Genomic DNA, 25,960 nt, shown 5'->3' with positions numbered 1-25,960 from the left:
CCATTTTAGAATGAGCCGTGAAACATTCGACATAATGTGCAATGAGCTGAAAAATCTAGAAATGCACGATACCAGCTTTAGAAAGTGCATACCTTTGAAAAAAAGAACAGCCATTGCAATATATACGCTTGGGTCGTCTGCTGAATACAGGACAGTTGCAGCTATCTTTGGCGTTGGCACATCCACAGTAGGCATGATCTTAAAAGAGTTTTGTAGAAAGGTTTGGCTTGTTCCAAAACCAAAATACCTTTGTGCCTATCCACTCACAGAACAAACTATAAAAGAAAATGTGAGTGGTTTTGAAAAACTTGGTTTCCCTCAGTGTTTTGGAGCTATTGGTATAGTATAGATTCAAGAATCTCTCAAACTAATGCGAAACGTTGAAGAAGACAAAACAACACGTTGTTGTTGTTTAGTAGTCGTACTGAATGTTTCGTATTGGTTTGGAAGAGTCATTTTTGTACTCTTAATAACTTTTTTTTTTATAATTTTCAATTTTACTGAGGATGGGTGCCATATTGAGATCCAAGCCCCAGCTCTGGATTCTGTAGATTACAATAATTATAAGGGATGGCATTCAACTGTATTGCTAGCTGTGGTTGATTATCGGTAAATCCGATTTTTTGCTCTTACAAAAGTAGTCCTAATAATTATTCCTATGAATAGTTACAGATTTCTTTTTACGGAATCAGTTAGCAGACATAAATTAAAACTCCGAACCGTTTGAACCATCCCAATGAAGAGAGTAGAAAGAACCGTAGAAATGACGGTGGGTTGCAAGTAACACTTTTAAGAATTTTGTATGATTTTCATTCGAAATTCTTGGAAGTGTTACATACAAACCCCTGTCATTTCAAAACTACTCTCTTCATTTAGATGGTTCAGACGGTTCTGAGTTCTAATTTATGTCACCTAAGTGTGTCTTGCAACCATTTTCAATTTAAAGAATGATTTGAAGGAAATAAATCCACCTGTTTTTGCTGGATATCCATTCAACCATGCTTTGAAATTCCCACAGAATGCCTGAAGCGTATTATAAATACCTACCCTGCCCTACTTCAAATATAAATTGAGTTTCCATTCCAGTAATCTAAAATGTTTCAGAATTAAAAGAGATAATTAGAAACAAAAATGTATAATCCTATACTGCAGAATTAACTTTTTCTTTCTATTTTATTTAAGCTGAATTTGCAATTATTAGAACAAATAAATAATACCTACAAACCTCGAAAACAAAAAATATAATTACACCCACTCAATAACTTTAGCAAAAAAAAATATCAAAACATACATTTTAATTTTTTTTTCTTTATTTTTGATTTCACTCGAACATTTTAATAAATTTCTCGTTGAATTTTTTTGACTCTTCAAGGAAATCTTTAAAAAGAGTTAAGGCCCAACTATAATAGGCATAAGCAAACATAAGCTTATGTCAAAAACACAACGAAAATTCACTTAAGTTCGCGAAATTACTGCATAGCCATAATGCAATTTTGCTCACGTATCTACATGTCAGATTTTACTTATGCGGCGAGCGACTGGGATCGCTCTTGCTTAAGTGTGCTTAAGTTAACGAAACTGAGAAAAATTGAACGAAACGGAGCTAGACTCTATTATGTTCACTCATATTGAGATTTCTTGTATTCGCACGTTTACTTATGCGCGCATATGCTAGCTTATGCCTATTATAGTTGGGCCTTTACTTTTTCTTCTTCCAACGCAAAGTTCCTCTCCTCCCATTGCTTGCAATCTCTGATAAATTCATCCATCTGCGGATCACTTTTGTGTTCATTATTTTTTCTTTTTTTTTTCTTTTCAGCCCGCGGCCTAGAAGTAGAAGAAGTAGCGATTGGTGAAGTAGATTCCGCAGATGGATTGTCATTGATGTCCAACTGAGATGAGGAATATCTTGACCTGGACCTTGATCTCGACCTCAACTCGTCAGAAGCGGGAATTGCGTCCGTTGAAATGTCATTATCATCTACAAATTAAAATAATATACATATCTGTTAGTTGAAAAAGTGTGCTGCTTTTTTACTTGAATTTATGTATTACCTGAGGGACGGCTGTCCTCTATATATAAATGAAGATTATGGATTCGATGCTCTCCGAGAATGGAATGTATCTTCGAATACAAATGCCATTCTGATGGTGATCCACCCGACGGCCCAATCTTCTTTTTTTCACGACTATTAAAGAATAAAATATATTAGTGAATGTAAATATTCTATCGTCCACCATCAACACGTTTCACTTTCATTCGAAATAAAGCTGAAATCGAACCAATTTCAATGAATTTCAATATTATTTCGAGTGAAAGTAAAATATACATAGATCCTGGCCGATGTAAAATTATTTATGTATGTAGGACGTAGGTATGCACTTACTTATATTTCGTTGTGAGGTTGTGCAGCTTCACCTTCACTTCGTCGGGAGTGTAATCCACTAGCCGACCCTCAAATGCTACCGACATTTCTTTGTAAATGTGGAGATTTCTTCTTGCACCACGCAATCCTGGCTCCTTATCGGCCCATAACTCTAGGAGGAGTTCCTCGTCGGGAATGGACCATAACTTCCTTGGTTTGTTCTTTTTTTTGTTCTTCTTCCATTTTCTAGAAAGAAAAAGTACAATTATTTACTATGTTTTATGATTGATAAAAAATATTACCTACCAGTTAATTAACCATAACCAAATAACAATATGTAGTTTGAAATTAAAACTGTAAATTTTCTCCTGAGTCAGCTGTCAGATGTTTTTTTTTATGTCTGATTGATATTTGAATGTTTTCATTTCATTTCAATAACCTTTGAATTGTTCATTAGGTTAGTTTGTTTACTTCATCTATCAATTTCAACTGGTTTTCGAGAGGTTTTATCAAAAACTTGTTCAAAACGAAAACTTGTGGGTTACGAAAAATGTATGGGAAAACTTGTGTTTTCGGTATAGGTTTTCGATGAAAACCTATTTTCTCGCGAAAACGGAGTTTTCGGTATGGTTTAGAAAGCCTATAATGGAAAGATGAGCCTTTTAAGCTTTTCGGAAACTTGGTATAAAATAAATGTAAAATAAAAATACATTATTAAACTCAAAAAATGCTTAAACTTAATTTCATATAACACCCCTGTAATAAACAAACCTCATATCCAACGCACGCCATCGCACTCACAAAATCAACAAATATCCATATAACAAGAACCCCCTGCTCGCAGCATCGCACATCGCTGACGTTTGACGCTTCAAAAAACTGCATGGCTCACTGCAAGGAGAAGAAAAAAAACAGTTGTTTTCTCATCGTCTTGTCGCAGCCGAGCAGCGGTTTCTTCCTTATTTTTACATATACAAATATTAATATACACGTGAGTCCTTGCACGCCAGAACATTCTGCTGCGTGTTTAATTCTAAAATCAACAAAAACTTCCGAAACATTACAATTCTGAAAACTGAAATCTTACAAGCAAAAGCTAAAGCAACCGAAACTCAAGACCAAAATCCAACGCAAATAAAAGAAGAAGAGAAACAATTCATTTTTCCGATTCGATTGTGCAAAAGAAGGGCGTAATAGAAGAAAAAGAAAAAATTCTGGTAAGTAAATTGGAAGTGGAATTGGAATCACAGTCACAGAATCACACATTACACTCTCTCTTGGCTTTGCCCCCTTTTTGACATTCTTATTTGATTCGAACTTATTCACATCTTGGAGTGATTTGGAAAGTTTTTATTTTTTTTTTGTATTTTTGTTTTCCTAATTTTTGCCAACAAATCGTAATTTTGAAGTTTCTCTGCTTTGTTTTGATTTTCACAGCTAAATCGAAGTCCACTAAGGAAGAAATGCAAATTCCAGACGCGAATATCTTCGCCAAGCAAACAACAGCCTAAAGACAGCAGCAGCCTCTAGAAAATCTCTCCCAGCAGCGACAACGACATAAAGTGAAGATCCAAACATGAACCGCAAGAGTCTCTATGTCACCTTCGTGGATTCGCTCGGCCCGTACCTGAAAATTTGCGGCCAGCTGAATCCAGATGCAATGCGCATCGTACGCACCAAGATCCAGACGGTGTTGCCAACTTGCTTCACCACAAATGCGTGCAACATGCAAGCTGGGGCTATGTGTCTGGCCAAGCGCTACGACGAAATCTGCAGGGCTCGGATTACGGCTGTGATGAATGTGGAAAACGTGCTCCAAATCGAATACATCGATTATGGCTATATGGTTCTTGTCAAAGCCAATGAGGTATGAAGAAGAACTTCTTTTGGTTATTTATTTTTGTGTTATTTTTATGGCAATCTATTGACAAACTACACAAAAATTGAGTTCACATTTGGTAAGGGGGTATTTGTATGCATTGGATGGTTATCGTTATGGTTTTAATTAATGATTGTGCTGTGAGGAATTTTGCAATGTGTGGGAGGCGGAGGTTAATTTGCTTTTTTGTTCTGACCGATTAAATACCAAGTCAGTGTCATTTTGCAAGGTAGGGCAGTAGAGGGAGGTTGTTAGTTTGGTAAACCAAGGCATTATGAGTATTTTATTTGTCAATAATATTCTCTTCTTTATGTGACATCCATTTGTGTACATTGATCTATTTTTGTAAAGTCCAATTATTGTAATATGCAAAATCCCTCACTTGTATTTTGTTGGTTCATCACAGATAGTGTCTTGGCAAGGTTAGTTTTTAAGTCTCAGATTTCAATTCTTGTATTGTTCTGAAAAGAAACACATTTTCTGATGTTTTCTTGCAAAGTCTGCATTTTTTCTTAGTGGAAAGAAGTTGCACATGGTTGATAACTTCTCCGATATTAATTGGTTTTAAAAGGAGATTGCAAAAAGTGCAGGGTTTAATGTTACCGGACAGTCGTGTTCTATTACATTTTTCAATCTTTATTTTCGTGATTCTCACGAGACAATTCTTTAAGTTATTGGGAGATCTGTGAAGAGAACGTCTTTCTTAGGAAAAAAAGGTGTAAAATGTGTCCAAAGACGACTTCAATTGAGAAATAGGTATTAGGAAGAGAAATGCCAAAAGATTTCACCCTATCTGCCGGCTAAAGAGATAAAAACAAACTTAGTTTTACCTTTGCGCAGGTGTTAAGTATATATTCTACATACATATACATTTATATACTTTTCAAACAAATGGTTTGAAGTGTTAGCATGTAAACATTCAAATTTTATTTAGAGATGCTTCCGTAGATGGGGTTTTCAACGCAAAAGGGCTCAATGCGCGCCAGCAAAACGAACTTAAAGAGTGGCTTGAGGTCAATAGTTGGGCATATTTTGATGCTTAGCTCAATATTAAAAAACACGAAATGGATAAAACATTGTTCACACGTATCAGTGTCACAAGTGAAGTACCTCTAGAAAAGTTTGTTACTAGTACCTGAAAATTTAAGAAGGTTGAAATAAAAACAAGATAAAAAAGAAACAAGTGGAAGAAAAATAAATAATGCAAAATTAGGATTTTATACTCTTAAGTACCCGTGGCATGATGGTTAGTGCGTTGGACTGTCATGCTAGAGGTCTTGGGTTCGATCCCTGCCTATGCCATCTAAAGTCTTTTCGCGGGTACTGCCTCTTGCGAGAAATTGACAAATTCTCCAAGAGTAACTATTGTCATGAAAAAGTGCTTTCTCAAAATTATCCGTTCGGAGTCGGCATATAAACTGTAGGTTCCCTCCATTCCTGACAACATTACTCGCACACAGGAATGGTTGAGAGTTGTAAGTCACTAGGCCTTGGTTCTCAACGGACTGTCGCGCCACCCAATTTATTTATTTTAAATAGAAAAGCAGCAAGACCAAGCTCTTAAAGCTCTTCGTCAGAGTGTATGAGCAATGTCCTAGCTACGATATTATGATAAAATTGTCTTGTTACATTTTACTATCAAGCTTGGAAGAAAAGACATCTTTATTGATGGGGTAAAACGTCATCATAGCGTGTTTTCCCCGCCTCAACATCCTCAAAGGAATTGAGTTCTCCAGATTAATCTACCGTCAACCAGATTGACCATATTGCATCGAGTCTAGACACGTTCCAGCATCATGGATGTTAGAACTTTACCAGCAGCTAGCATTGGCTCGGACCACTAACTCGTAGTTGCCAAGTTTGCATTTCTGGTTTGCAGACCAAGAGGTAAAACAGAAGAGGCTTAGAGAAAATTCAACTTCAAACGCCTCCAACAAGAAACCCCTGGTTTGCTAAAGAATGTCGCCAAGGAAATACAGGCATAGAAGGGCGAGAGCTGCTCACGATGTTTAAATGCTCAGAAGCAAAAATGAAGGACCACTTCAGCAGACTCCAGAACTGCACCAATGTTGTCAGGCAAGATGATCTATTCAATATAGACGACAAAGGGCAACAATACAGTCTTCATATCTAAGCTGAAGCCGCTCAAGCAGAAGGTTTAAATATCGAGCTTTTCAAAGCAACTGGAAATAATTTGGTTAGAAGCATTTACCAACTCATCTGTAAAGTATCGTCGGAAGAAAGCATGTCCGATGAATAGAACCTCAGAAATTCCACAGTCGATCATTTACACTAGAACATATGAGAATTCGCAATACTCTATAAAGGTAAAAAACAATTTAATTGAATTTCTTGATCCCCAAAAAGGCTTTAGGCAGATTTGATTGAAATAGTGCATTCACTATCGTTTAAAAAATCTTTCCAATTACTGGCTTGTGCTGAAGACATTTAAATAATCGGAAGAACTTAGCGTGATGTCAATAGGGCTTTTATGAGTATTGAGACACAGGCGGCAAAAATTTGTTTCAGCGGGCAATAAGAGCAAAACAAAGAACATACTGTCATTCGGAAAGAACCTAAAACACCAAAGTCTCGGTCACCAGCTTTGAGATCAAACGAAGAATTACTCTTGCTGTTTCTTCGGTCTAAGACAATAACAAATGAGTAGTAAACTCAGTAAGTAACTCAATTTATCAAAAGTGACTTACTTACTTAAAATAGCTGCTCACAGTCCAGGTTAGGCTTCGGCCTTAACCAATATGTCTTTTATATACCGCCGCAAAGTTCTTTCTCCACTATATCACCAGCATTGGGCTCGAAGACTATTGGTGTTGGTGCGTTGATGTTCAATTAGTCCACGGGATTCAGCCATCTCAGACGCTGTTTTTAAGCAATATTGATAAATTTGTCATTAAAGATTCTTTTATATACCTACTCCTTCGATACACACATGACTTAAAATCACTTGAGGAATCTTTCTCACAAAACACCCAAGTAGTTTCTCATACGAGTCTATTAACACCCATGCTTTCGTCCCTTAAACAGCGATAGGCGTTGTTATAATGGTTGACTTAGTCATCGATACTAATTCGATGCTATACTCATATATACGTTGTAAAGTTTTATCAGAATGAACGATTTCTTTCTTGTTTGTAGCATATATTTTCTTTCATCTTCGTTCACAGCTACTTTTAACCTCCGATTAAGTACTAGCGAATGCACAAGCTACAACTTATTATGTCAATGTTATTTACATGAAAGGAAATATTCATTCGAATCGGAAACCAGAATAAGACTCAAAACCTCGGACAACTTTCCAGAAACTTTGCCAAATGGATTGCTTAGAGATAATCCATACCAGGTTCCTCTTTATATTGCCGCTTTAACTTTAACATTGTTTTAAACTTTAACAGTTTTTCATCTTCATCACTAGTATATTATTTTATGCGTTTCCACTAATTTTGGAAATGTTTGAAATGAGAATGGTTATTCTTAAAAATGACACGCTTTTAGCACTGTTAAAAAGCATGTTTTAACAAGGTTGGGTATCTAAAGAACACCCTCTGTGCAAGGGAAAAAAATATTCTGAGTAAGGTCTAAATATTTTATCCATATCCTAATGTTTATAGGGGTTGGTGTCCATTTGAGAGTGAACGTGCTGCGAGTCGCTCTCAAGCTGCTCTTGAGAGCGATCGTGGACATAGTCTGGCTGGAGAGTATCTCACGGAGAGTTGTTGAGAGCTGTTGAAAATTTCTGGACCGACGTCTCTCACAATTCTTCCTATTGTACATACTGGAATCCGAAAGAGATACTGAAGGCTGCCATATGAATCACCTACAAAGATCATACAATTAACTTTTAGTTTTTCCTTCGAAAATGATTTGCGATTTATAGCTTACCGGATGCTAAAAATCTAAGTGTTACTAGTATAGGCTCGCGTACGGCAAAAATTTCGAAACTGTTGAGGATCTTCAATTTAAAGCTCTCTTGAAAGACGATCTTCCCTCGGTTTGACTTAACATTTCTTTTTAAGAACAGTGCCGATAATTAAAGCAGCTGCAACCCTTCACTTGTAAGAATACATGGCCAACTGATAATATGCTGGCAGAAGTAATCTATCAAGTGGACACGATTACGAGAGTACCCTCAGCAAGAAAAATCTTAATATTCTAGCAGAGAGCTCGCGATAGCCACGTTCCTAAAATTTGGCTCTCAAATGGACAGTCTCCCGAGAGTTGCTCTGCAGAGAAACGCACCTTAAAATGCAATTTAAGTAATAGATCCAGAATGTTTGCTTGCTAAGTAAATAGACCTCATTCAATAAAATCACTCCTAAAAAAATTCTATCGAAAACACACAACTAATCCCCATGAATCGATTGAATTCAAAATTAAATAAAAGTTTGTATCCAAAATTAAATATCTAAGTCAAATGATGATGTGATTTTTTGCAACGTAACGGTTAGTCATACGATCATGTGGCAAAAGTGATTGGTTTGATTCATTCTTTCATGACGACTTAAAACAAAAATATTTGTATCTACACTTTTAGAATGAGTAATAAATTAAATAAATAAAAGAAATTACTCTCAATTTCTTATGCAAATTAACAGGTTGAGTATTGCAAAGCTAGTCACTACACTTATTTATTAGGGTCTCCAGTAACCGTTAAAAAAATTTAAATTTATTTGAATACTTATGTACATTTGTCTTGTTCCATCTTTACAGATAACCAATCTGCTCTTAACGCACCAAGGTTTATTCCTGTAGAACAAAAGAATCATTAATATTTATTAAGCTTTCCACAGTATTTTATGCTTAAGATAGGGCATGTAAAGCTCCGGTTAACAAAAAGCACCGCACGACTTCACCTACTATATGTAAGGAAAAACTCCTTGTAGCTTAAATAATACAAAAAAAATAAGAGTACAAACTCAAGTTATTTCCAATTATGTTAAATTTCTAAGTTATTTTCAAAATGTTGAGTTTGGGTTTAATTCAATATTTGGTAGCATGTCTTTTATTTTCTATAACAGCTTTACATCACCTTTTCATAAAGAGTTTCCTAACTGTTGACATCTAACAACACAAATCGGCTTTTAGCAGTTCTTAACGTTCAAGAGTTCTTAATCTTAGCTTGTCTTCCAAAAAGACACTGCCGTCATTTAATCAGTTCAAAGATTTTTAATCTTGTTTAAGTCTGCCGACGATTGAGCTGGTCCTTTAATAAAATCAACTGTGTTATCCAGAAATATGTCAAAGCTTGTTTTTGGTATTAATTAGGTCGTTTTCCTGTTGATCAATTTCAACAGCATCTTGTCATGATGATGCATTAGGCAATATTTCATCCTCCAGAATCATGTCATAAACTTGTCCCACAAAGTCATATAAATAAATGTCCATGTCAATATATGTACTAGATCACTCATGTTTAATAATTTTAGATGTATATTTTGGGTTGAGTTTGGAGGCCTCTCTTCCAACGTTTAGTGCTTTTTTTGGTCACAACTTTACAGAGTTCCATAGATATTTTGCAAATTCATTGGAATGATCGCGAAGTCCAGTTGCATGTCTGTCTCTTAGCAGTGCACAAACAACATTTTGAAGTTCCATTTTGAAAGTTTTTCAGCTTTGAAATTGCCTGGAATATTTCAAAATAAGTTATTTTGTTTACTGTGAGAAACACTATCAAGTAATATAATGGTTACTTTATTGAATGTGAAGATGCGAATGTAAGTTGTCGGAGTCTAGTTTTCATTGAGCCAAAAAAGGATTCTTTAATAGCCAGAACTGTTGGCAGGAATACGCTTCATTGATTTGATTAATGGTAGAAGATCCATAGATGGGGGTTTTCATTCGAGCCACGTATCCAAAAGGCAGAATTTAATCGCTTTGCAATTTTAGGCTATTTTTTAAATATTCAATTCAAAGCTTTTTAAATCCAGGGACCCTACTCTGTAATGCGTTTTGAAAGCCAATCCGATTCGAATCTGATATTCGATTCGTTTATGAATGCGTACTCTGTAAAATGTTCGAATCGAATAAAACAATTATCTAGTTTCGATTTATGGAATAGATTTGCCGAGTTTCGAAGTTTTTCTTATGAGATTTGTCAAAGCAAAAATACGAAGAAAAATCAAAACAAATTACAAAGAAGACAAGGAAAAAATTAAAATTCAGTCATTGAAATTTGTCGTAATCACTTTTTTTTTACACTTAACTGCTTTGCAATTGCCCCATCTCTCTTTTTAATTCAATTCAGTACTCATGAGTGGATCCGAGACTTAGGTGCTTAGTAAAAGACACTTCCATTCCTTAGGCGCTTTTTAGATAAAAGTCTTAAGAAGAATTTTTGATCTCTTATTTTGCGAAAGACAAGTCTGGAATTGCTACATTCATGAAATGTATGCAATTTATATCGATGCAGATATCGTGAAACAAATTAAGTTTGGTAGAATTCGGTGGATTGGACACCTAGTTCACATGTTCGAAGAGGGAACAGTCAGAAAAGTCCTTTATAATACTTTTTATTTTAGATAACAACTTGAAAGAGACGGCCTAGACCAGGACGCCTAGCGCCTTCATTTTCGCAACTGAATGACTTGTTCGCGATCGGTATAAATTAAGAAACAAGTTGAATCAGTGAGGTCAGAACCGGCTCCCAGTTGTAGAGACGATGATGATCTGATTTTAGTAATCTGGCAAACATTTATAATATAAATATAAATAATTCAGTGTTTAGTTTATTGACAAATACTCTATTTGAAGTGCATGAAAGACTCTTTTTTTATAAATCTTGATTCCTTCTCACTTTCTCTTTGAAAAAATAAAAAAAAATATTTCTTTATAGGTGTTCATTCCCCAAATTCCTGACACTCTAGAACAAATACCTCCATTATGTTCGACATTTATTATGCTTGGTGTTCTCTCTGAATGGAGTAAGGAAGATCTTCAAGAAATCACTCGTTTGATTGTCCATCAAAATCTTGAGATTTCCATTGACATGGAAGTAAGTTTATTTCAAATATTACTCTTAATATGGAAAAGTCCTAAATATGTTTCTTTTTTATCTATAGCTCAATCAATTCAAATTCATACAAATGAAATGGCGAGAATTCAATTTTGCCGAATATCTTATACTTCAGAAAAAGCTTGGTGCACCCGTTCAAAATGAGATTCTACGTGATAATTTTATACGACTTTTGAATAAGTCAATGTATACGGTACCAGCGATTCAGGGAAATACGCTTATGATTTGCAATAACAACAACAATAATATCTCCATGTACACGAACAGAGAGATTATTTTGAAAAATCCAGTAAGACCAACAACTTATGCGGCGGCGGCGCCTATGGTAATTTAAAAAAAAAATTATTTTTTACATTGATCATTTTTTGAAATAATTATCCATAGACCAACACTGCAAGATATCCAAACGCATTTGGAAGCTTCAATTCTATTCCGCAGCAACGTAAGTTTATCGATTCCCAAAAAAAAAACCATTTAACATTTTTAATGTGCTATTTGCTTTTAGCTGTTTATCCACAACAAACCATACGGAGTCCCTACACAATGCCTTCGCAAAAGGACCTTTCGCCGAGATATATTCGACCAACACCGCCGGCACCATTGGAGGCACAGCGATCGCCGGTGAAGCGAGGTCAGGCCACATTCAAGTCGAACACTCTGGCCGTGGGCAACATCTACGAAGTGTGTTGCAGCTTCGTCGAAAATGGTCCGTGTCTCTTCTCCGTCCAACTGATGACCGAACAGAGTAAACTTACCGACATGATGACACGCATAGAATCAGTCCCACTAAAACCGTTCTCTGATAAACCGACTCTCGGAACAGCTTGCATTGCTCGCTACTCTGAAGACGGTCAATTGTACAGAGCTCTGATAACGGGAGTCCAACCAACTGCCTGCAAAGTTACTTATATCGATTATGGCAATGCTGAGATTGTCCAGTTCCGTGATCTCTATGAAATCCCCGAGGAATATTTGACAAACAAGGCTTTTGCCATCCGCTTCACACTCTCCGGCTACAAGGAGCTGGAACCAATCGATGAGAGTCTGAAGAAAGCCTTTAAGGAGATGGTACTCTTTAAAAACTGCACCTTGAAAGTGATGCCGCTGGAGGGTCCACCACTTGTGCAATACTGTGAATTGAAAGTAAGTGATAAAAATGTCTTGGAAACACTGAGACAAATTCAGCGTTGTCGGTTGGTGTTCCCTAAAGCTGAGGGCCTTGTGAACAACGATGTTGTCGAGATTCGATACATTGACTCGCCGAAACACTTCTATGTCCAGAAGATCTCGAACATTGAGGAATTTGAGAAGATGATGGATGACATGTTCGTCTATTACAACAAGAAGCAAGTTGTTCCCAATCATTTGTCGATTGGAACGCCCTGCATGGTTAAATACGATAACGAATGGTATCGGGCTGAGGTGATGCGTGCTGATGGCATGACGATTGTTGTGAGACACGTCGACTTTGGCTATGAACAAAAGGTTACCAAGAATCTGCTGAGCACTGTGTCGGAGAAGCATTTGAAGCTACCCCGACAAGCGATTCATTGCTGCCTGAAGGGCTTCGAAAACAATGAAATGACTCGAGATCTTGCGACGGTACAGTTTGAAATGTTGGCAGAGGAGTCGAATCGCACTCGGCGTTCGTTCACAGTGAAGGTGTTCCGGGTTCAGCCGAACGGAGCTTTTCTGGTCAATCTGTGCACCAAAGACTTGAATGTCATGAAGAAACTTTACAAGCTTAGTATGCCCTTCGATCAGTATATTTCCATGGAGAAAGATGAATTCAATACAACTCCAAATGGTTACGAGAGAAAACCTCAACCTCAACAACAACAACAACAAACACCACATCCAATTCAAATTCAGCAGCAGCAGCAACATCAGCAGAATCACCACCAACAACAACATCAACCCTTGGAACAAAGAAAATCAGGAAATTACTTCAATTCCACAGCATTGCAAAGTGGTGGTAGCGACGAGAGAAATGTTAATCGGAACTCACAAGCTAGCAATATGTCCATTGAATGGGATAAGAATAGCTCGAGCTCAATCGAAAATAGAGACTCAAGATCGAGTTCCAGTGAACATAAGACTCGACGTTATCCACAGCATCAAGCATCCCAATTGAGAGGTGGTGGTGGTAATAGAGGAGATCAACGTTTGAATAAGAGTAATAGCTCAAGTGATAAAAGATCTAGTGGTTATGAAGATAATAAAAAGGACAAGATAAATTACAACAACAAAAACAAGAATATGCCACCAAGGTTTTTGAATTCTAAAATGCAACAAGACTCGTCCTATGTGGATAATAGGTAAGAATAGATTTGTTATTTGTTTGTATTTTTTTTTTCTACTAGTTTTATGACTTTAGAACAATACTAAAGAAAATTCTTGAATCATTTTTCGGATTTTCTGCAAAACATCGGTCCTTCACGGTTCCTTACAAAAAAAAAGTCCAAAGGGGTCTTCCCAGCCTCATTTTGGAAGAAGAAAATAGTTTTCGTTGGTCGTGCGCGTTCAATTCCCGAAGTGCTTTATTTCGGGAAGAAGCGTCTTTTAAAAAAACCTAATATTTTGGCTACAAGGCACTTCGGAAAAATGTTTTTAATGTTTCCCCAAGTTGTTTAAGTGTAAGTGACTTATTTCGTTCTGCAGACTGATGCGACTTTTGTCAAGACAATTAATGATTTAAGAAGAAATTAAAACGTAGCCAACCTGCACTGCAATATTAAAAACATCGACCTGATCCAATGTTTATGGTTTACCAAGTTGAAGTTAATGTTCCAGAAAACTACAGAGGAATCTCGTTTTTGAACTCGTCATATAAGATATTTACATCGATTCTGCTCAGTCGTTTTAATGAATGGATACATTCTAATAATCTGCTTAGTAAGTTCCAAGCTGGCTTTAGATCGGGATACTCCACCGTCGATCACATTTTTGTACTCCGCTCCATTGCTGAATCGAGAAATAAGAAACTATTTGCATTTTTAATTGATTTCAAAGATGCTTTTCACACCGTGGAATGTCGCTTAAGTTCGGTACAGTATTGCAAATGTATACAAATCTACCGAAGCATCAGTGGGGAATGGCAACTGCTTTTCAGAATGGTTCCAAACAAAGTCAGGAGTTAGACAGGGCTGTTCCCTCAGACAAAGCTTGTCTTATTGATGATATAGTCGAAGCATTACCAACAGGAATCGAGTAAGCAGACGTTAATATTCAAGCCATTTTTTTCGCTGACTACATTTTCCTGCTCGCGTATACTCTGTAGTCCCTTCAGCTGATGATCAATAAGCTTGCTTAATATTGTAAAAGGTGGGACCTAGTGGAAAATTTAAATAAATCCAAAGTTTATAAGAATGGCGGGTGCAGGAAAGAGAAGAGTTGGTGAAAGAATACAAATATCTAGGAATCTGCTTTACTAAGAACTTGAGCAAGGAAAAACATTACACTGACACTGAACATGTTACGGCGAAAACAGCTATAAACCTAAAGTTCTGGATTTGCCAAGTTATCGTCTCCCAAAGAAAGTAGTTCTTCAAACAATCCAGTCTCGAAGTGGATGGTTTAAAGACTGGATAGAACTAGCCGAGCAGGTGGATGTTGAACCTGAACGTTGCTTCTTGGAAGCCAACTTTATATCACCTAATAGCTCGTCTGGATGAAGGCTCAAGAACACAATACACACGGAGCAAGCGAGAAGCTCACTGCACCGAATGATTTACAGTAGACTAGACTACGATCGCAAACAAAAAAAACTACAAATTTCTTGCATGTTCCGGCTAAGAGAAAAACTCCTTAATCTAGACCACATTCCTCACCACTATGACTTACCGATTTTATGCAACCTGTTCAACTGGAATCCGAGGATATTTTTCATTTTGTTGGACGATGTGCGATATTGAGAGAAATAAAAAGACGTATCCTAGGTAGTGAGCTTCTTTCAAATACTGAAATCATAAGCCTTCTACAGAAAATGGATGTCACAAAGTTATAAGTTAAGATAAAAAGTTGCTGCTTTTACAACATAGATTACAGATATGACGACTACCACTAATAGTAATCCAAAAATGTCAATTTACTCTAACGAGGTGTCCAATTCGCAACTCCATTTCTTGAGATGGTTCGGTCAATCTCAAATAAATTTTCTGTAGCGCTTGCAATTTACGATGACGTTGGCATCAATTTGGGATTTATGTTAACCTGTAAAAGTGATTTTCTCGGGATTTAAGGGAGTTTCTAGCGGCTCTTGAGGATTGTGTTCTATCCAGAAATAAACCTTACGTTGTAGATGATTCGATTCGACGATAAATGTGTTCCTTAAGTATTTTAATAAATATAAACGAACAATAGACTAAGTATCACAAATAAAGTAATTTGACAATAATAAAGTAATTGACAAAATTACAAATTTAACCGATTTGTAATTATTGTTTGTGTTTCCCAAAAGTATGCTTACAAAAATTCAAGCACTTGCGATTAAAAAGACTCTATGTTTGTTGGCTGTAAAGCTAGCAGTCTCTTAAAAATTACCTAATGGAATAGGAAAACCTCTTATAGAAGAAAATTTCTCTATGCAGTCAATCTAACGGCAGCTTTAATGCGTCTATTATTTCTTTTGTTTTCGTTTGAAAACTAACAAGTAGTTAGTTAGGTTGATTTTTGAGCTTTCGATTAAATATTGCCATTTTATTATCCACAAGAATCTCTAATATCTCCAATCACTTATATCCAATCCATTTTTATTTTGAAAATCGAAACTTATGGCTTAAATATATTGACTTTTAATTTTTACAGACGACCCAAAGGAGGCAATATTCAAAAAGGACAAGACCGACCCTTCTACACCGCCGAAGGAGGATATTCTCAATCATCGAAAAAGCAAAACTCTACCACGTCCTCCCAACGTGACTCAACCGAAGACAATGGAATTCTCGAAATAACCGTACTCGAAGAATATGTCCCAATTGACAAAGAATTTATCAGACAAAATATTGATGTGCCCGCTCGCGAGGAAGTAATTATCTGTTGGTGGATTTCCCCTCATCAATTCTACACCCACTTAAAATCAAGAACTCAGGAATTCGAGAAGCTAATGAAAAAAATCCAAGAACACTACCGCAACAAGCCGAGTCGCCAAATCCCTCTGAAAGTTGGTGCGAATGTAATTGCTCGCTATCGCAAGGACAACATATTGTATCGGGCGCGGGTAATTGCATGCAACCAAATGCTGCGCAAATACAAAGTGATATTTGTTGATTTTGGCAATCAGTCGACTGTCGGCGATCAGGATATATTCCAAGTGGAGAAACGTTTTTCCGATTTTCCTCAAATGGCATATCCCTGCTGTTTTGATAATATCGTTTGTAATTATGAAAGTTCACACATAATCCAATGCATGGAGAAGTACTTACCAATTGGAGCGGGGCTTCATTGCGAATATCTGGATCGCGAAGATGACATGTACTATGTGAATATTAATGTAAATGGAGTTTCGTTGAAGAATTCCCTAGTGAAAGATGGTTTACTTTCAGAAATTAGTCCAGGTTAGTAAAATAAAATCAAAGAAGAAGAAAGAGATTGTTATATTGATTTAATGGGTTTTTATTTTATATTTTTAGATATTCGCTTGGAACTACTGCCTGGACAACAAATTCGTGCCAAAATAACTTCCATCAATACAATGCTCAATTTTAAAATTCAAATCGAAGGCTGTGATGTTGACCTTTTATGTTCCTACGATGACGTTAGATTTGTTAAATCAAATCCAATTACGGCGCAAAAATTCAAAGATTTCTATGAAGGAAAATCCTGTGTGCTCAATATATCACATTTGACTGATGACAAAGTGTAAGTTCTTTTTAAATTAAGCTCGTTTTTTCCGCTTTAAAAACTTACTCGTCGGAAGGTATTTTCAAATAGTCGTGATAACAGAGGTTAACTTAATTATAAAAGGCGATGTAGCAGAAGCTTTCAAATGACAATTATCGCACGCATCTCTATAATCAATGGATAGAAGGTGGTCGTAAAACAAGTCATGTGTTCAGTCTATGTTGATAGTTCGAAAAGTAACGGGGTAGAAATAAAGTTTGGTATCTATTCAACTACATACATCAAGTAGAAATACTTGCAGTATTGTAAGCTACAAAATATCTTTCCAACAATCTCCTATCTCATCGTTTCTTTTCTTTTTTATTTAATAAGATGAAATACGGTCACTCTATGATCCCAGGGTCTAGAACGAGGACATTCACGTTGATGAAATATCAGAGAAACTAAGAGGCAAACCCTAGCATTAATTAGTATGTCACTGGAAGAACAAAGTTAACAGCACTATCCAACAAAGATTTCTTGATGCCATAGTTGTTGATTTTCAAGAAGTCTATGCACACAATTCTTTAAAGAAAATAAATAGAATACCTACCGCAGCTTAACAGGTTCCCTATTCTGTATTTCGTCCCGAGAGTCAATCAAATTCGGAACGGATTTTGTGTTTTTAGTTCTATTCTAAAAATCCCGAAAGTAAAAACGTTCATATTTCAGAAATCTTTTTCTGCCTTACAAACTGACTTAAAATCTGTTGGAACTGAGAGAGTTCCAAAAGATTTATAAATCCGTTGGGACGAATGTTATCCCCGCTATCATAGCATTTGTTCAGCGCATTAAAATGTGAATCCTTCTCCCTTCTAACTGTCCAATTGCACTTACGTACCTTCTTTCCAAGATCAATTTTCAGTTTATGAAATATCTTATTTATAAGGCTTTCGTAGCAATAGGTCCAGTGGTTTATCTCACCGATCGCACTTGAAATTTCCAAGTTATTTAATAGAGTTTGGTATCAAGCGGTCTTATCCAAAATTGCTGCTCTTGCTATCGACGAATTCTTCTTTGTTTATTGAAACATTCTCTTTCCAAAAATTCAAGACAAGGTTCTTGGACGGAATATAGTATTAATCCTAGGGTTCCTGCCCCTATGCTCTGTTTTGTTTTCCTCATCTTTATAAATGTTCTCCGGCCGGTAACTTATAATCAAATTAATTGTTTCACTGGCAATAGTACTCTTAGCTTTTCATATTCATTTACATCCTCTTCGGATGTGGAACTGCAACGAGAAAATATGATTAGCTCATTAAATTGCTAATCCTGTTCGGCATTGTCCAATGAGGAAACCATGTGGAATTTAAATTTTGAGAACACAATGCTGTCTTGTATCGTTAAATGGAGATATACATAGAAAAAATAATAAAAACAAGCTTCGTGTTCATTCACATAAAAAGGTTTTTGTGAAGATTAGGAAAATAAAAGCAACACAGATAGATTTTTAGTAATTTATTGCTTAAATGCAAACATTTTTTTTTAAATATAATAATTAGAAATAATGACAAAAAGTAGACTTGTTATTATTATGTTGTTTCATCCTGGAAAAAATAATAGAAACAAAATTAGAAAAATACTGTTTTTGTAGCGAGAAATTGATCCTTATTATTAATAACTGCCTCCACTGTTTGCAAATCGAATTCACCAATTTGTAAAATGTCTACGGGAATGGAGTACCATTCCCTTTGAATTTTCTACCACAACTCGTCGCTGTTATTGGTTTTACAATATCAGATCCTTGGCTTTAGGATGCCCCATAAATGCTCGATTGGGTTCGTGTTCGGGGGATTGTGATGGCCATTCCATAACATTGATTTTGTTTTGTTTTGAGTATTTGTTAGCCAATTTGGAGGGGTGCTTCCGGTGTTTATCCTGCAATGACTCCCATTTGATTCGCATCTCCTCTTCAGTTGATGGAAGTATAAATGAATTTAAGATTGGGACATAATCCACAGATGCTGAAAAGTACCCTCAAATGATTATGTTTCACTGTCTTCTTTGTGTATTTTGAGTTACTCTATTTGTTTTTTGGTTTTCTCACATACATTTTTTCATCAGAATTTAACAAATTGATTCTCGCTCGTTTCATCCGACCATAAAACATTATTCTAATAAGAACGGTGTAAGTCTTTGTTTACAAAGGGAAGTCTTTGTAAATATAAAGTTTTCCTTGGTGTAAATATGCCGCTTTTCTACGAGGAAGACTGAATTCTATAAGTTGATTTCTTATTGTTCTAGCTATCACTGATCCGTTTTTTTCATTTTTGAAACAAAAGTTTTTTTCTCTAAACAATTTTTATATTTGAGAGCATATTAAGAACGATTAAAAAAGAAAAACAGAAAGACTAACGACAGAAGACTTAATTGCAAAAACAAATATTGTGTATCGAAAATGATGAAGACAATTGTTTCTATTATTTTGTCCAACACTGTACTTTAACTATATATATATTTGTCTAAATATTCACGATGTCGGCAAATATCCCTAAGTTGTTGTTGATTGGTTTTCTGAGACGACGCAAAAAGGCTATAATTTACAAAACCTATATATGTACGTCCAAAACTGGAATATAAGTTCCATGTCCTTGATTTGTGCTCCAGGAACTTACTTAAGCCTATTGGACAATATTTAAAGAACTTTAAAAATGATTCGTGATAGTAAAATTATAATCTTAATTACGTCACTCGAACATCGTCGAAATAATTCTTTCCTCATAATTTCGGCCGTTTTATGAAGTACAGATATTCGTTATTTAGCCGTACTATGCGAATGTGGAATGCCTTATCGAAATATCTTTCCAGAATGGACATAAGCTTATGTGATTGTTGCGAATGTAAAGATGACGAGGCTAGGCAGAGTATATCGCACTTTCTTTGTGAATGGCCAGCTTAGCTGGGAACAAGTAGCTTTAGAAACATGTCTTAACTAAAGAGTATTTAAAAATTCTTTTTAAAATTCAGGATATTTCAGGTTGAAGGTACCTAAAACTTTAATTCCGGCCAACTCAAAATCTTAACATCCTGTTTTCATACAAAATTTTCTAACCAAATGCTCCTACCACTAAGAATGTAATCAGTACTTTTAGGATTCGAAATTGTTTTTTAACCGCGCTTCACGAATGTGGCTCGGTATTTCCTATCCAATGCATTATTCAGACATTCTTAATCAATATACATCGGTATCTTCGAATGCTGTTACCAATTGAAGGTACACATCGAAATATTGTTTCTCATTAAAACATAAGTCCACAAATCAATAGAGCATCTATTCTATAACTTGATTTAACATCTTAAGACATATTATTGGTCCCAAATATTACCAAATTTCGTTGACAAAAGATGTTCTACACTTAAAAAAGATGAACTTATCTTTTAAGAGTCTCCATTGTTCGGGGAAACGAACTTACAAATTATATTGATGATCTGGTAAAATAAGTTGAAAAACAATAGGTACAACTATTTGAATTTGAAGTATTATTATTATAAGATGGGAGAGGGGGGTGGGTTATGTATAAAAAGAACAACACCAGTTTTAATATTGAAACGAGATCGGGGAAAATGGTGAATGTCTGCAATATATTCACGATCTGAGAGTCAAAGACTTTCGGATGCGATCAACTTGAAGTGCATTTTCGGCGACCTCTGTCATGGCTTAAGGCCATGTAAAAATATGGAAAAATAAACTTTAAAAAAGTAAGCCGAGGTCTTATTCTTTTCTATTATCAAAAAAGTTATACGTTTGTTGCACTTGCTCTTCAAAACGCTGTCTCTATGTGCTCTCTACGAGGGTTCCAATTAATATGATCTTTTTTTCTTTTGCACCAAAAGTATTGTTCCAGATCTTAGACTAAAAGTTGTCCTAGTTGCCAAGTTGTTCTGTTGTTTAATGTATTTTCAGTCCTGCAACCTTTAGCACCTTCTAAATGTTAATTAATTGACATATGTTCTTCCTTGTCCCATTTACAGTATTGTTCTTCGACCGTTGCTTCCATTACTGCTCGACGACATATCGACAATCTACATTTGCCCAATTCCATTGATTTGGGAGAAATTTAAAATACGTGTTGTATACGTAAGTTCCGTACACCGGCTTTACGGACATCTTATCTCAACCGAAGATGAAGTACATCAACTCCTCGATGACTTATTTAGTTACTATGATAAAAGTGGTAAGTACAAAAATAAAAACGAAACTAAATGCCCACAAAATTCCACTTACAATTATTTTGTTTTCTATTTAATTCCTAAAAACAAACACTAGGTGACCCTATTGATAGATATCAAATTGACAACATGTGTGCAGTTAAATCTGAAGACGGCAATTGGTATCGTGCTAGGATTTTATCCAAAAAATCTGCCCATACCGTAAATGTCCTATACGTGGACTACGGCAATACCGAACTAATCGACAATACTACGAAAACGAAAATCAAACGACTCGAACCACAATTCTACACAGACGGAGGACCTAGTGCCTTTGGCATTGAACTAAATATACCAATGCGAAGCTGCTTACAGGAAAACAAAACACAGACTGTGATAGACGAGATTAAAAATTTAACTTCAGACCTTGAACTGACGGTGAAAGTGATCGAGATGCGACAAAATCGACTTATTTGTGACTTATGCTCGGGCGAGAAGAATATTGTGTCAATATTGAAGGAGAAGGGCTTCACTCGAGGCAGAGATGTGGGTTATATTCGAAGTCTGATCGACAAGGAGCCACCCAAGCTCTTTGAATACATAGAAACGGTTGATTTGACGGAAACCGATGAAGAACAGACACTTGTTGCAAGTCCCGATTCGACAATGACGGAGAGAGAAAAGGTCAACGCTAATCTGATGAAAATTGAGAAAATCGTTGCCAAGGCAAAGGCTATGGCGAATTCACCGCGCAAGGAAAAACAGACGGAAAAAGTTGCAATCGTTCCAGCAGAGAGTACAGCTCCGACAGTTGAGGCGAAAGAGACAGTGTCTTCATCAGCGTCAGCGCCAGCAGTGTCAGCTGCCGACCCAGTGGAAGATCCCTTCAAGCATATGGAATCTGGTATGTTGAGCCATTGCGACAATCCCGGAAGGTTCTTCATTCATCACAAGAGCAAGCTGGATGAGTTACACAAGCTGCAGGAGAATCTCCAGATAGTTGCAAGTTCCCTGCCGCCATTGATGCGGATAATCAAAGGAGCCAACTGCATTTCTCTGTATTCGGTCGATCATCAATGGTATCGAGCCAAGATCATGGACAGCGAGCTTATGGTAGTGCAATTTATTGACTATGGCAACACAGATGCCCTCTCAGACACAACTGACATCAAGGAGATGAGTGTCTTCCCCGACATAGAACCTCTGTGCATTCCCTGCGCTCTTGCAATCAAACCTAAGGGAACAGCAGATTGGGTTGATGCAGCCAATGCTTTCTTCAATGTCTCCTACACCAAGACCATTCATTTCGAGTACATAACCAAGAGCCCTACAAAGAATTTCATCCGTCTGTTCATAGATGGGGTCGACGTGGCCAATAAGCTGATCGAAGATGGTTTTGCGAAACCCTTGGAAATGGTGCGTTCAGGTGAGACTTGCTTCGTCAGTCACATCAACAACCTGTCGGACTTCTATATCCAAATGGAGCAAGATGCCAAGGGCTTGGGATTGATCGAATCGTATCTGGCCGACAACGAGCAGCTTCCAGAGATTGAAACCTTCACACGTGGACTTATTTGTGCGGCGCTATTCCCCGACGATGAGAACTGGTACCGTGCCAAGCTGCTGGCCAAAAAAGATGATGGCTTTGAGGTGCTGTTCATCGACTACGGCAACACAGCCATTAGCCCTAAGGTAAAGGAAATCTCACAAGACATCGCTGATTTGCCTTTCTTATCGAAGAAGTGTGCTTTGCAACTGCCCGAAGATTTGGCTTCCTGGTCGGAGGCAGCCGAAGAGAAGTTCTCTGATATTTCAGCCCTCGGCGAAACTGTCTTCGTTGTTGAGCTGAAGGAGCCAAGTGATCATGCCATCGTGCACTTGTCGATCGATGGAAAAAATATCATTGAGGACCTCGAACCGCTGTGTCAGAAAAAACCCTCCTCGGACGAGATAAACACGAGTTTCTACACCACCATGCAGTCGTCCATGAGTGAGAGTTACAGTACTGGCGTCAGGGATGCCACCATCAGCCACGCCAATTCGCCGTGCGATTTTTACATCCAATACAACTCCGACGGACATAAGTTGGACGACATGACCACAACCCTCAATGAGATCGGCATGAGTAAGTTGGAGAACCCAGAAGTTGGAACGCTTTGTGCGGCCGTGTTCCCAGACGATGGCGCCTTGTATAGGTCAAAGGTGTTGGAGGTTTGCGGAGAGAACGGTTGCCGTGTGGTATTCATTGATTTTGGCAATGAATCAATGACCCAAGATCTCCGAGTGCTCCCGGATGATCTGAGATGCATGAAAGCATTTTCAAAGCACTGCTCTTTGGAGAACGCTGAGAAGTTCTCCAGCATCTCCGCTTCGGTTGATGTTTTCAATCTTTTGATTGACGAATGTGGAGGCATAGTGAAGATAGACCTTCTCAACGATGAATGTACCCCAGCGCTCATAAAACTGTTTGCAAATGGCGAAAATGTCTGCGAGAAGCTCAACCGTTTGCTCGGAATCGAGGGAAATGCTGAAGAATCACCCATCAAAGATGCCCTAGTCAGTCATGTGAACTCGCCGAGCGAGTTTTACATACAATTAAAGTTTGAACGGGTCGAGCTGGAGAGGATTTCTAAGGTTTTGGAAAAAGCTGGAGATATGGCAAAGCTGGAGAACCCCAAGCAGGGTGATTTGTGTGCCGTTTTCTCGAAAGAAGATGAGATTTACAATCGTGGCAGAGTCGTTAGGAATATTTGCGGCAAAGACTTTGAGGTGTTTTTGATTGACTTTGGAAACACTGTGGTGGTCGATGATCTGAGAGAGATTTCGCCGGAATTAAAGGGTCTACAAGGCATTGCAAGGAAGTGTCGCCTTCACGATATACCCGAGTGTGATGAGACAAAATTAAAGGAACAATTTTCCTCCATCTTGGATGCCTACTTTGGAGATATATTCCAGGTTGAGGTTGTTTCCAACGATGATGAAACTTTGTCTGTTAATTTGTCCATCAGGGACAAGAATATATCAGAGGAACTGAAAGCTGCCGTGGAAAATGGCAAGGTCGAGTCGGAAGCTGCTCCTTTGGATGAATGTCGGAAGTGTACGGTGATTCATGTCACATCGCCGAACGATTTCTACATCCAGTTCACCGATGATGGACCTCAAGTTGAAAAAATCACCGAAAGTCTCATGGATGCACACAATTTCGAGCCATTAGAAGACATCCATGTGGGCGCTATATGCATAGCTCAGTTTCCGGACGATGAGGCCTATTACAGGGCGAAAATTCTTTCCATTCACGATAAAGACTGTGAGGTAATCTACCTCGATTTTGGCAATACAGCTGTTACGGACCAGCTTCGAAAGATTCCCGATGAAATGCGCAATATCGAGCCAGCCGGAAAGCACTGCGCTCTCGAAAAACCAGCCGGAGTGGACTTCTGGTCGGATGAAGTGAGCTACCGCTTCAGTGAACTTATTGATTCACGTTTCAGTGAAACATTCCAAGTTGAGGTGTTGCGAAAATCGACCGATCCTCAATTAGTCAGACTCTTCTATCAGGAAACAAACATCCTAACCGAGCTGCAAAATAAGCCAAGTGTGAATGATGAAGAGAATTCCAAGAATGGAGAAGAAGAGACTACTCAGTAGAAAGCATATACAGGCTGGGACCCGAATAGAACGGCAAATAAAAACTCTAAACTTTTGGTGAAAGAGTGCGCAGTGCAGGTTTGTCGTGATTAAAAGTGTTGCCATCTTCGTCGTCGTAGATCGCGCTTCTCTCGATCACTTTTATTGTCTTCAAACATCCATAAACACGAAGGTAGAACGCCCTTTTCTTAATTTGTTTAAATTAATTTTATTATTTTTTCTATAACGAAAATAGTTGTTATTTTGTTAGTTTTTTTTTTTAATTTTGAGTGAGAAATTCAAGGCGCCATGTGAAAGTTTAGCAGCGGCGGCAACTATTTATTTTGGGTGAGGTGTTGGCGTTAAAGCGATAATTGGTGCTAACAACATCCTCACTGATTTATATTAATTATTTATTTATCGAGAAAAAAATATAAATCAATTAAATAATTTATGAATATTACTTTTTTTATACAAAAACAAATAAGAAAAAAAACAAATATTTGGTATTGAAATGAATTTCTAATATACAAGAGAAATATATAAATATATAACAAAAAAAAAACAAAGAAAACAATTATTAACATTTATTTAATTAACATAAAGTAAATAATGCAAAATACAACTAACTTTAGTTTCCCACTTTAAACAAAAATTGAACTTTTAATATTTTAATTTTATTTTTTCATTTAGTAATTTTTTTCTTTTTTTTTTAAATCATAATTCTTTTTAAATTTTTATATGTGTAATAATTGCAAGGCAAACAAAAAGCACTAATCTGTAATAAAATAAATACGTCGACTTTTAAGCAATAATAACTTTAATTAAAACAACAAACAAGAAAAAAACCCTTCGACTTCTTCTAAAACAAAAATATTAAAAGAAAAAAAAAAACGAAAAATTAATTCATACATTTTTAATATAAATCTATTATTTTGTAAATATTTAAAGAATGTAATGATTTTGTTATTTTTATTGAAATGCAATAAATTGAATTTAAATTATTTAATTTGGTAAAACCCGAGAGAA

The 25,960-nt window shown here is 36.7% G+C and overlaps 2 protein-coding genes across 2 annotated transcripts; one reads left to right on the top strand and one right to left on the bottom strand.

The window, feature by feature from the left end:
- Window positions 1-1,033: 1,033 nt before the first annotated feature.
- Window positions 1,034-3,142, bottom strand: LOC129950463 (uncharacterized). Its single transcript, XM_056062402.1, has 5 exons — window positions 3,138-3,142; window positions 2,388-2,612; window positions 2,056-2,189; window positions 1,704-1,981; window positions 1,034-1,090 (listed from the first exon to the last, which is right to left on the bottom strand). The coding sequence occupies exons 1-5, from the start codon at window positions 3,140-3,142 to the stop codon at window positions 1,034-1,036; spliced, it is 699 nt and encodes a 232-aa protein (XP_055918377.1).
- A 133-nt stretch (window positions 3,143-3,275) lies between these two features.
- LOC129948765 (maternal protein tudor) lies at window positions 3,276-25,960 on the top strand. Its single transcript, XM_056059770.1, has 10 exons — window positions 3,276-3,583; window positions 3,804-4,233; window positions 11,096-11,254; window positions 11,322-11,600; window positions 11,660-11,717; window positions 11,781-13,593; window positions 16,082-16,830; window positions 16,906-17,134; window positions 21,128-21,330; window positions 21,423-25,960. The coding sequence occupies exons 2-10, from the start codon at window positions 3,943-3,945 to the stop codon at window positions 24,950-24,952; spliced, it is 7,311 nt and encodes a 2,436-aa protein (XP_055915745.1). The 5' UTR covers window positions 3,276-3,583; window positions 3,804-3,942; the 3' UTR covers window positions 24,953-25,960.

The sequence above is a fragment of the Eupeodes corollae genome, chromosome 3 (assembly GCF_945859685.1).
Source record: "Eupeodes corollae chromosome 3, idEupCoro1.1, whole genome shotgun sequence".
NCBI lineage: Eukaryota > Metazoa > Arthropoda > Insecta > Diptera > Syrphidae > Eupeodes > Eupeodes corollae.
Note: the sequence above shows the minus strand (reverse complement) of the source record. Positions and strands in the feature narration are given on the sequence as shown.

Coding starts and splice junctions, on each gene's coding strand:
- LOC129950463 (XM_056062402.1), bottom strand. Junction 2,190..2,387: donor AACCTCACAACGAAATATAA/GTAAGTGCATAC, acceptor ATTCTTTAATAG/TCGTGAAAAAAAGAAGATTG. Junction 1,091..1,703: donor TTGCGTTGGAAGAAGAAAAA/GTAAAGGCCCAA, acceptor GAAACATTTTAG/ATTACTGGAATGGAAACTCA.
- LOC129948765 (XM_056059770.1), top strand. CDS start 3,943: ATGAACCGCAAGAGTCTCTATGTCACCTTCGTGGATTCGCTCGGCCCG. Junction 11,255..11,321: donor AGATTTCCATTGACATGGAA/GTAAGTTTATTT, acceptor TTTTATCTATAG/CTCAATCAATTCAAATTCAT. Junction 13,594..16,081: donor TCGTCCTATGTGGATAATAG/GTAAGAATAGAT, acceptor TAATTTTTACAG/ACGACCCAAAGGAGGCAATA.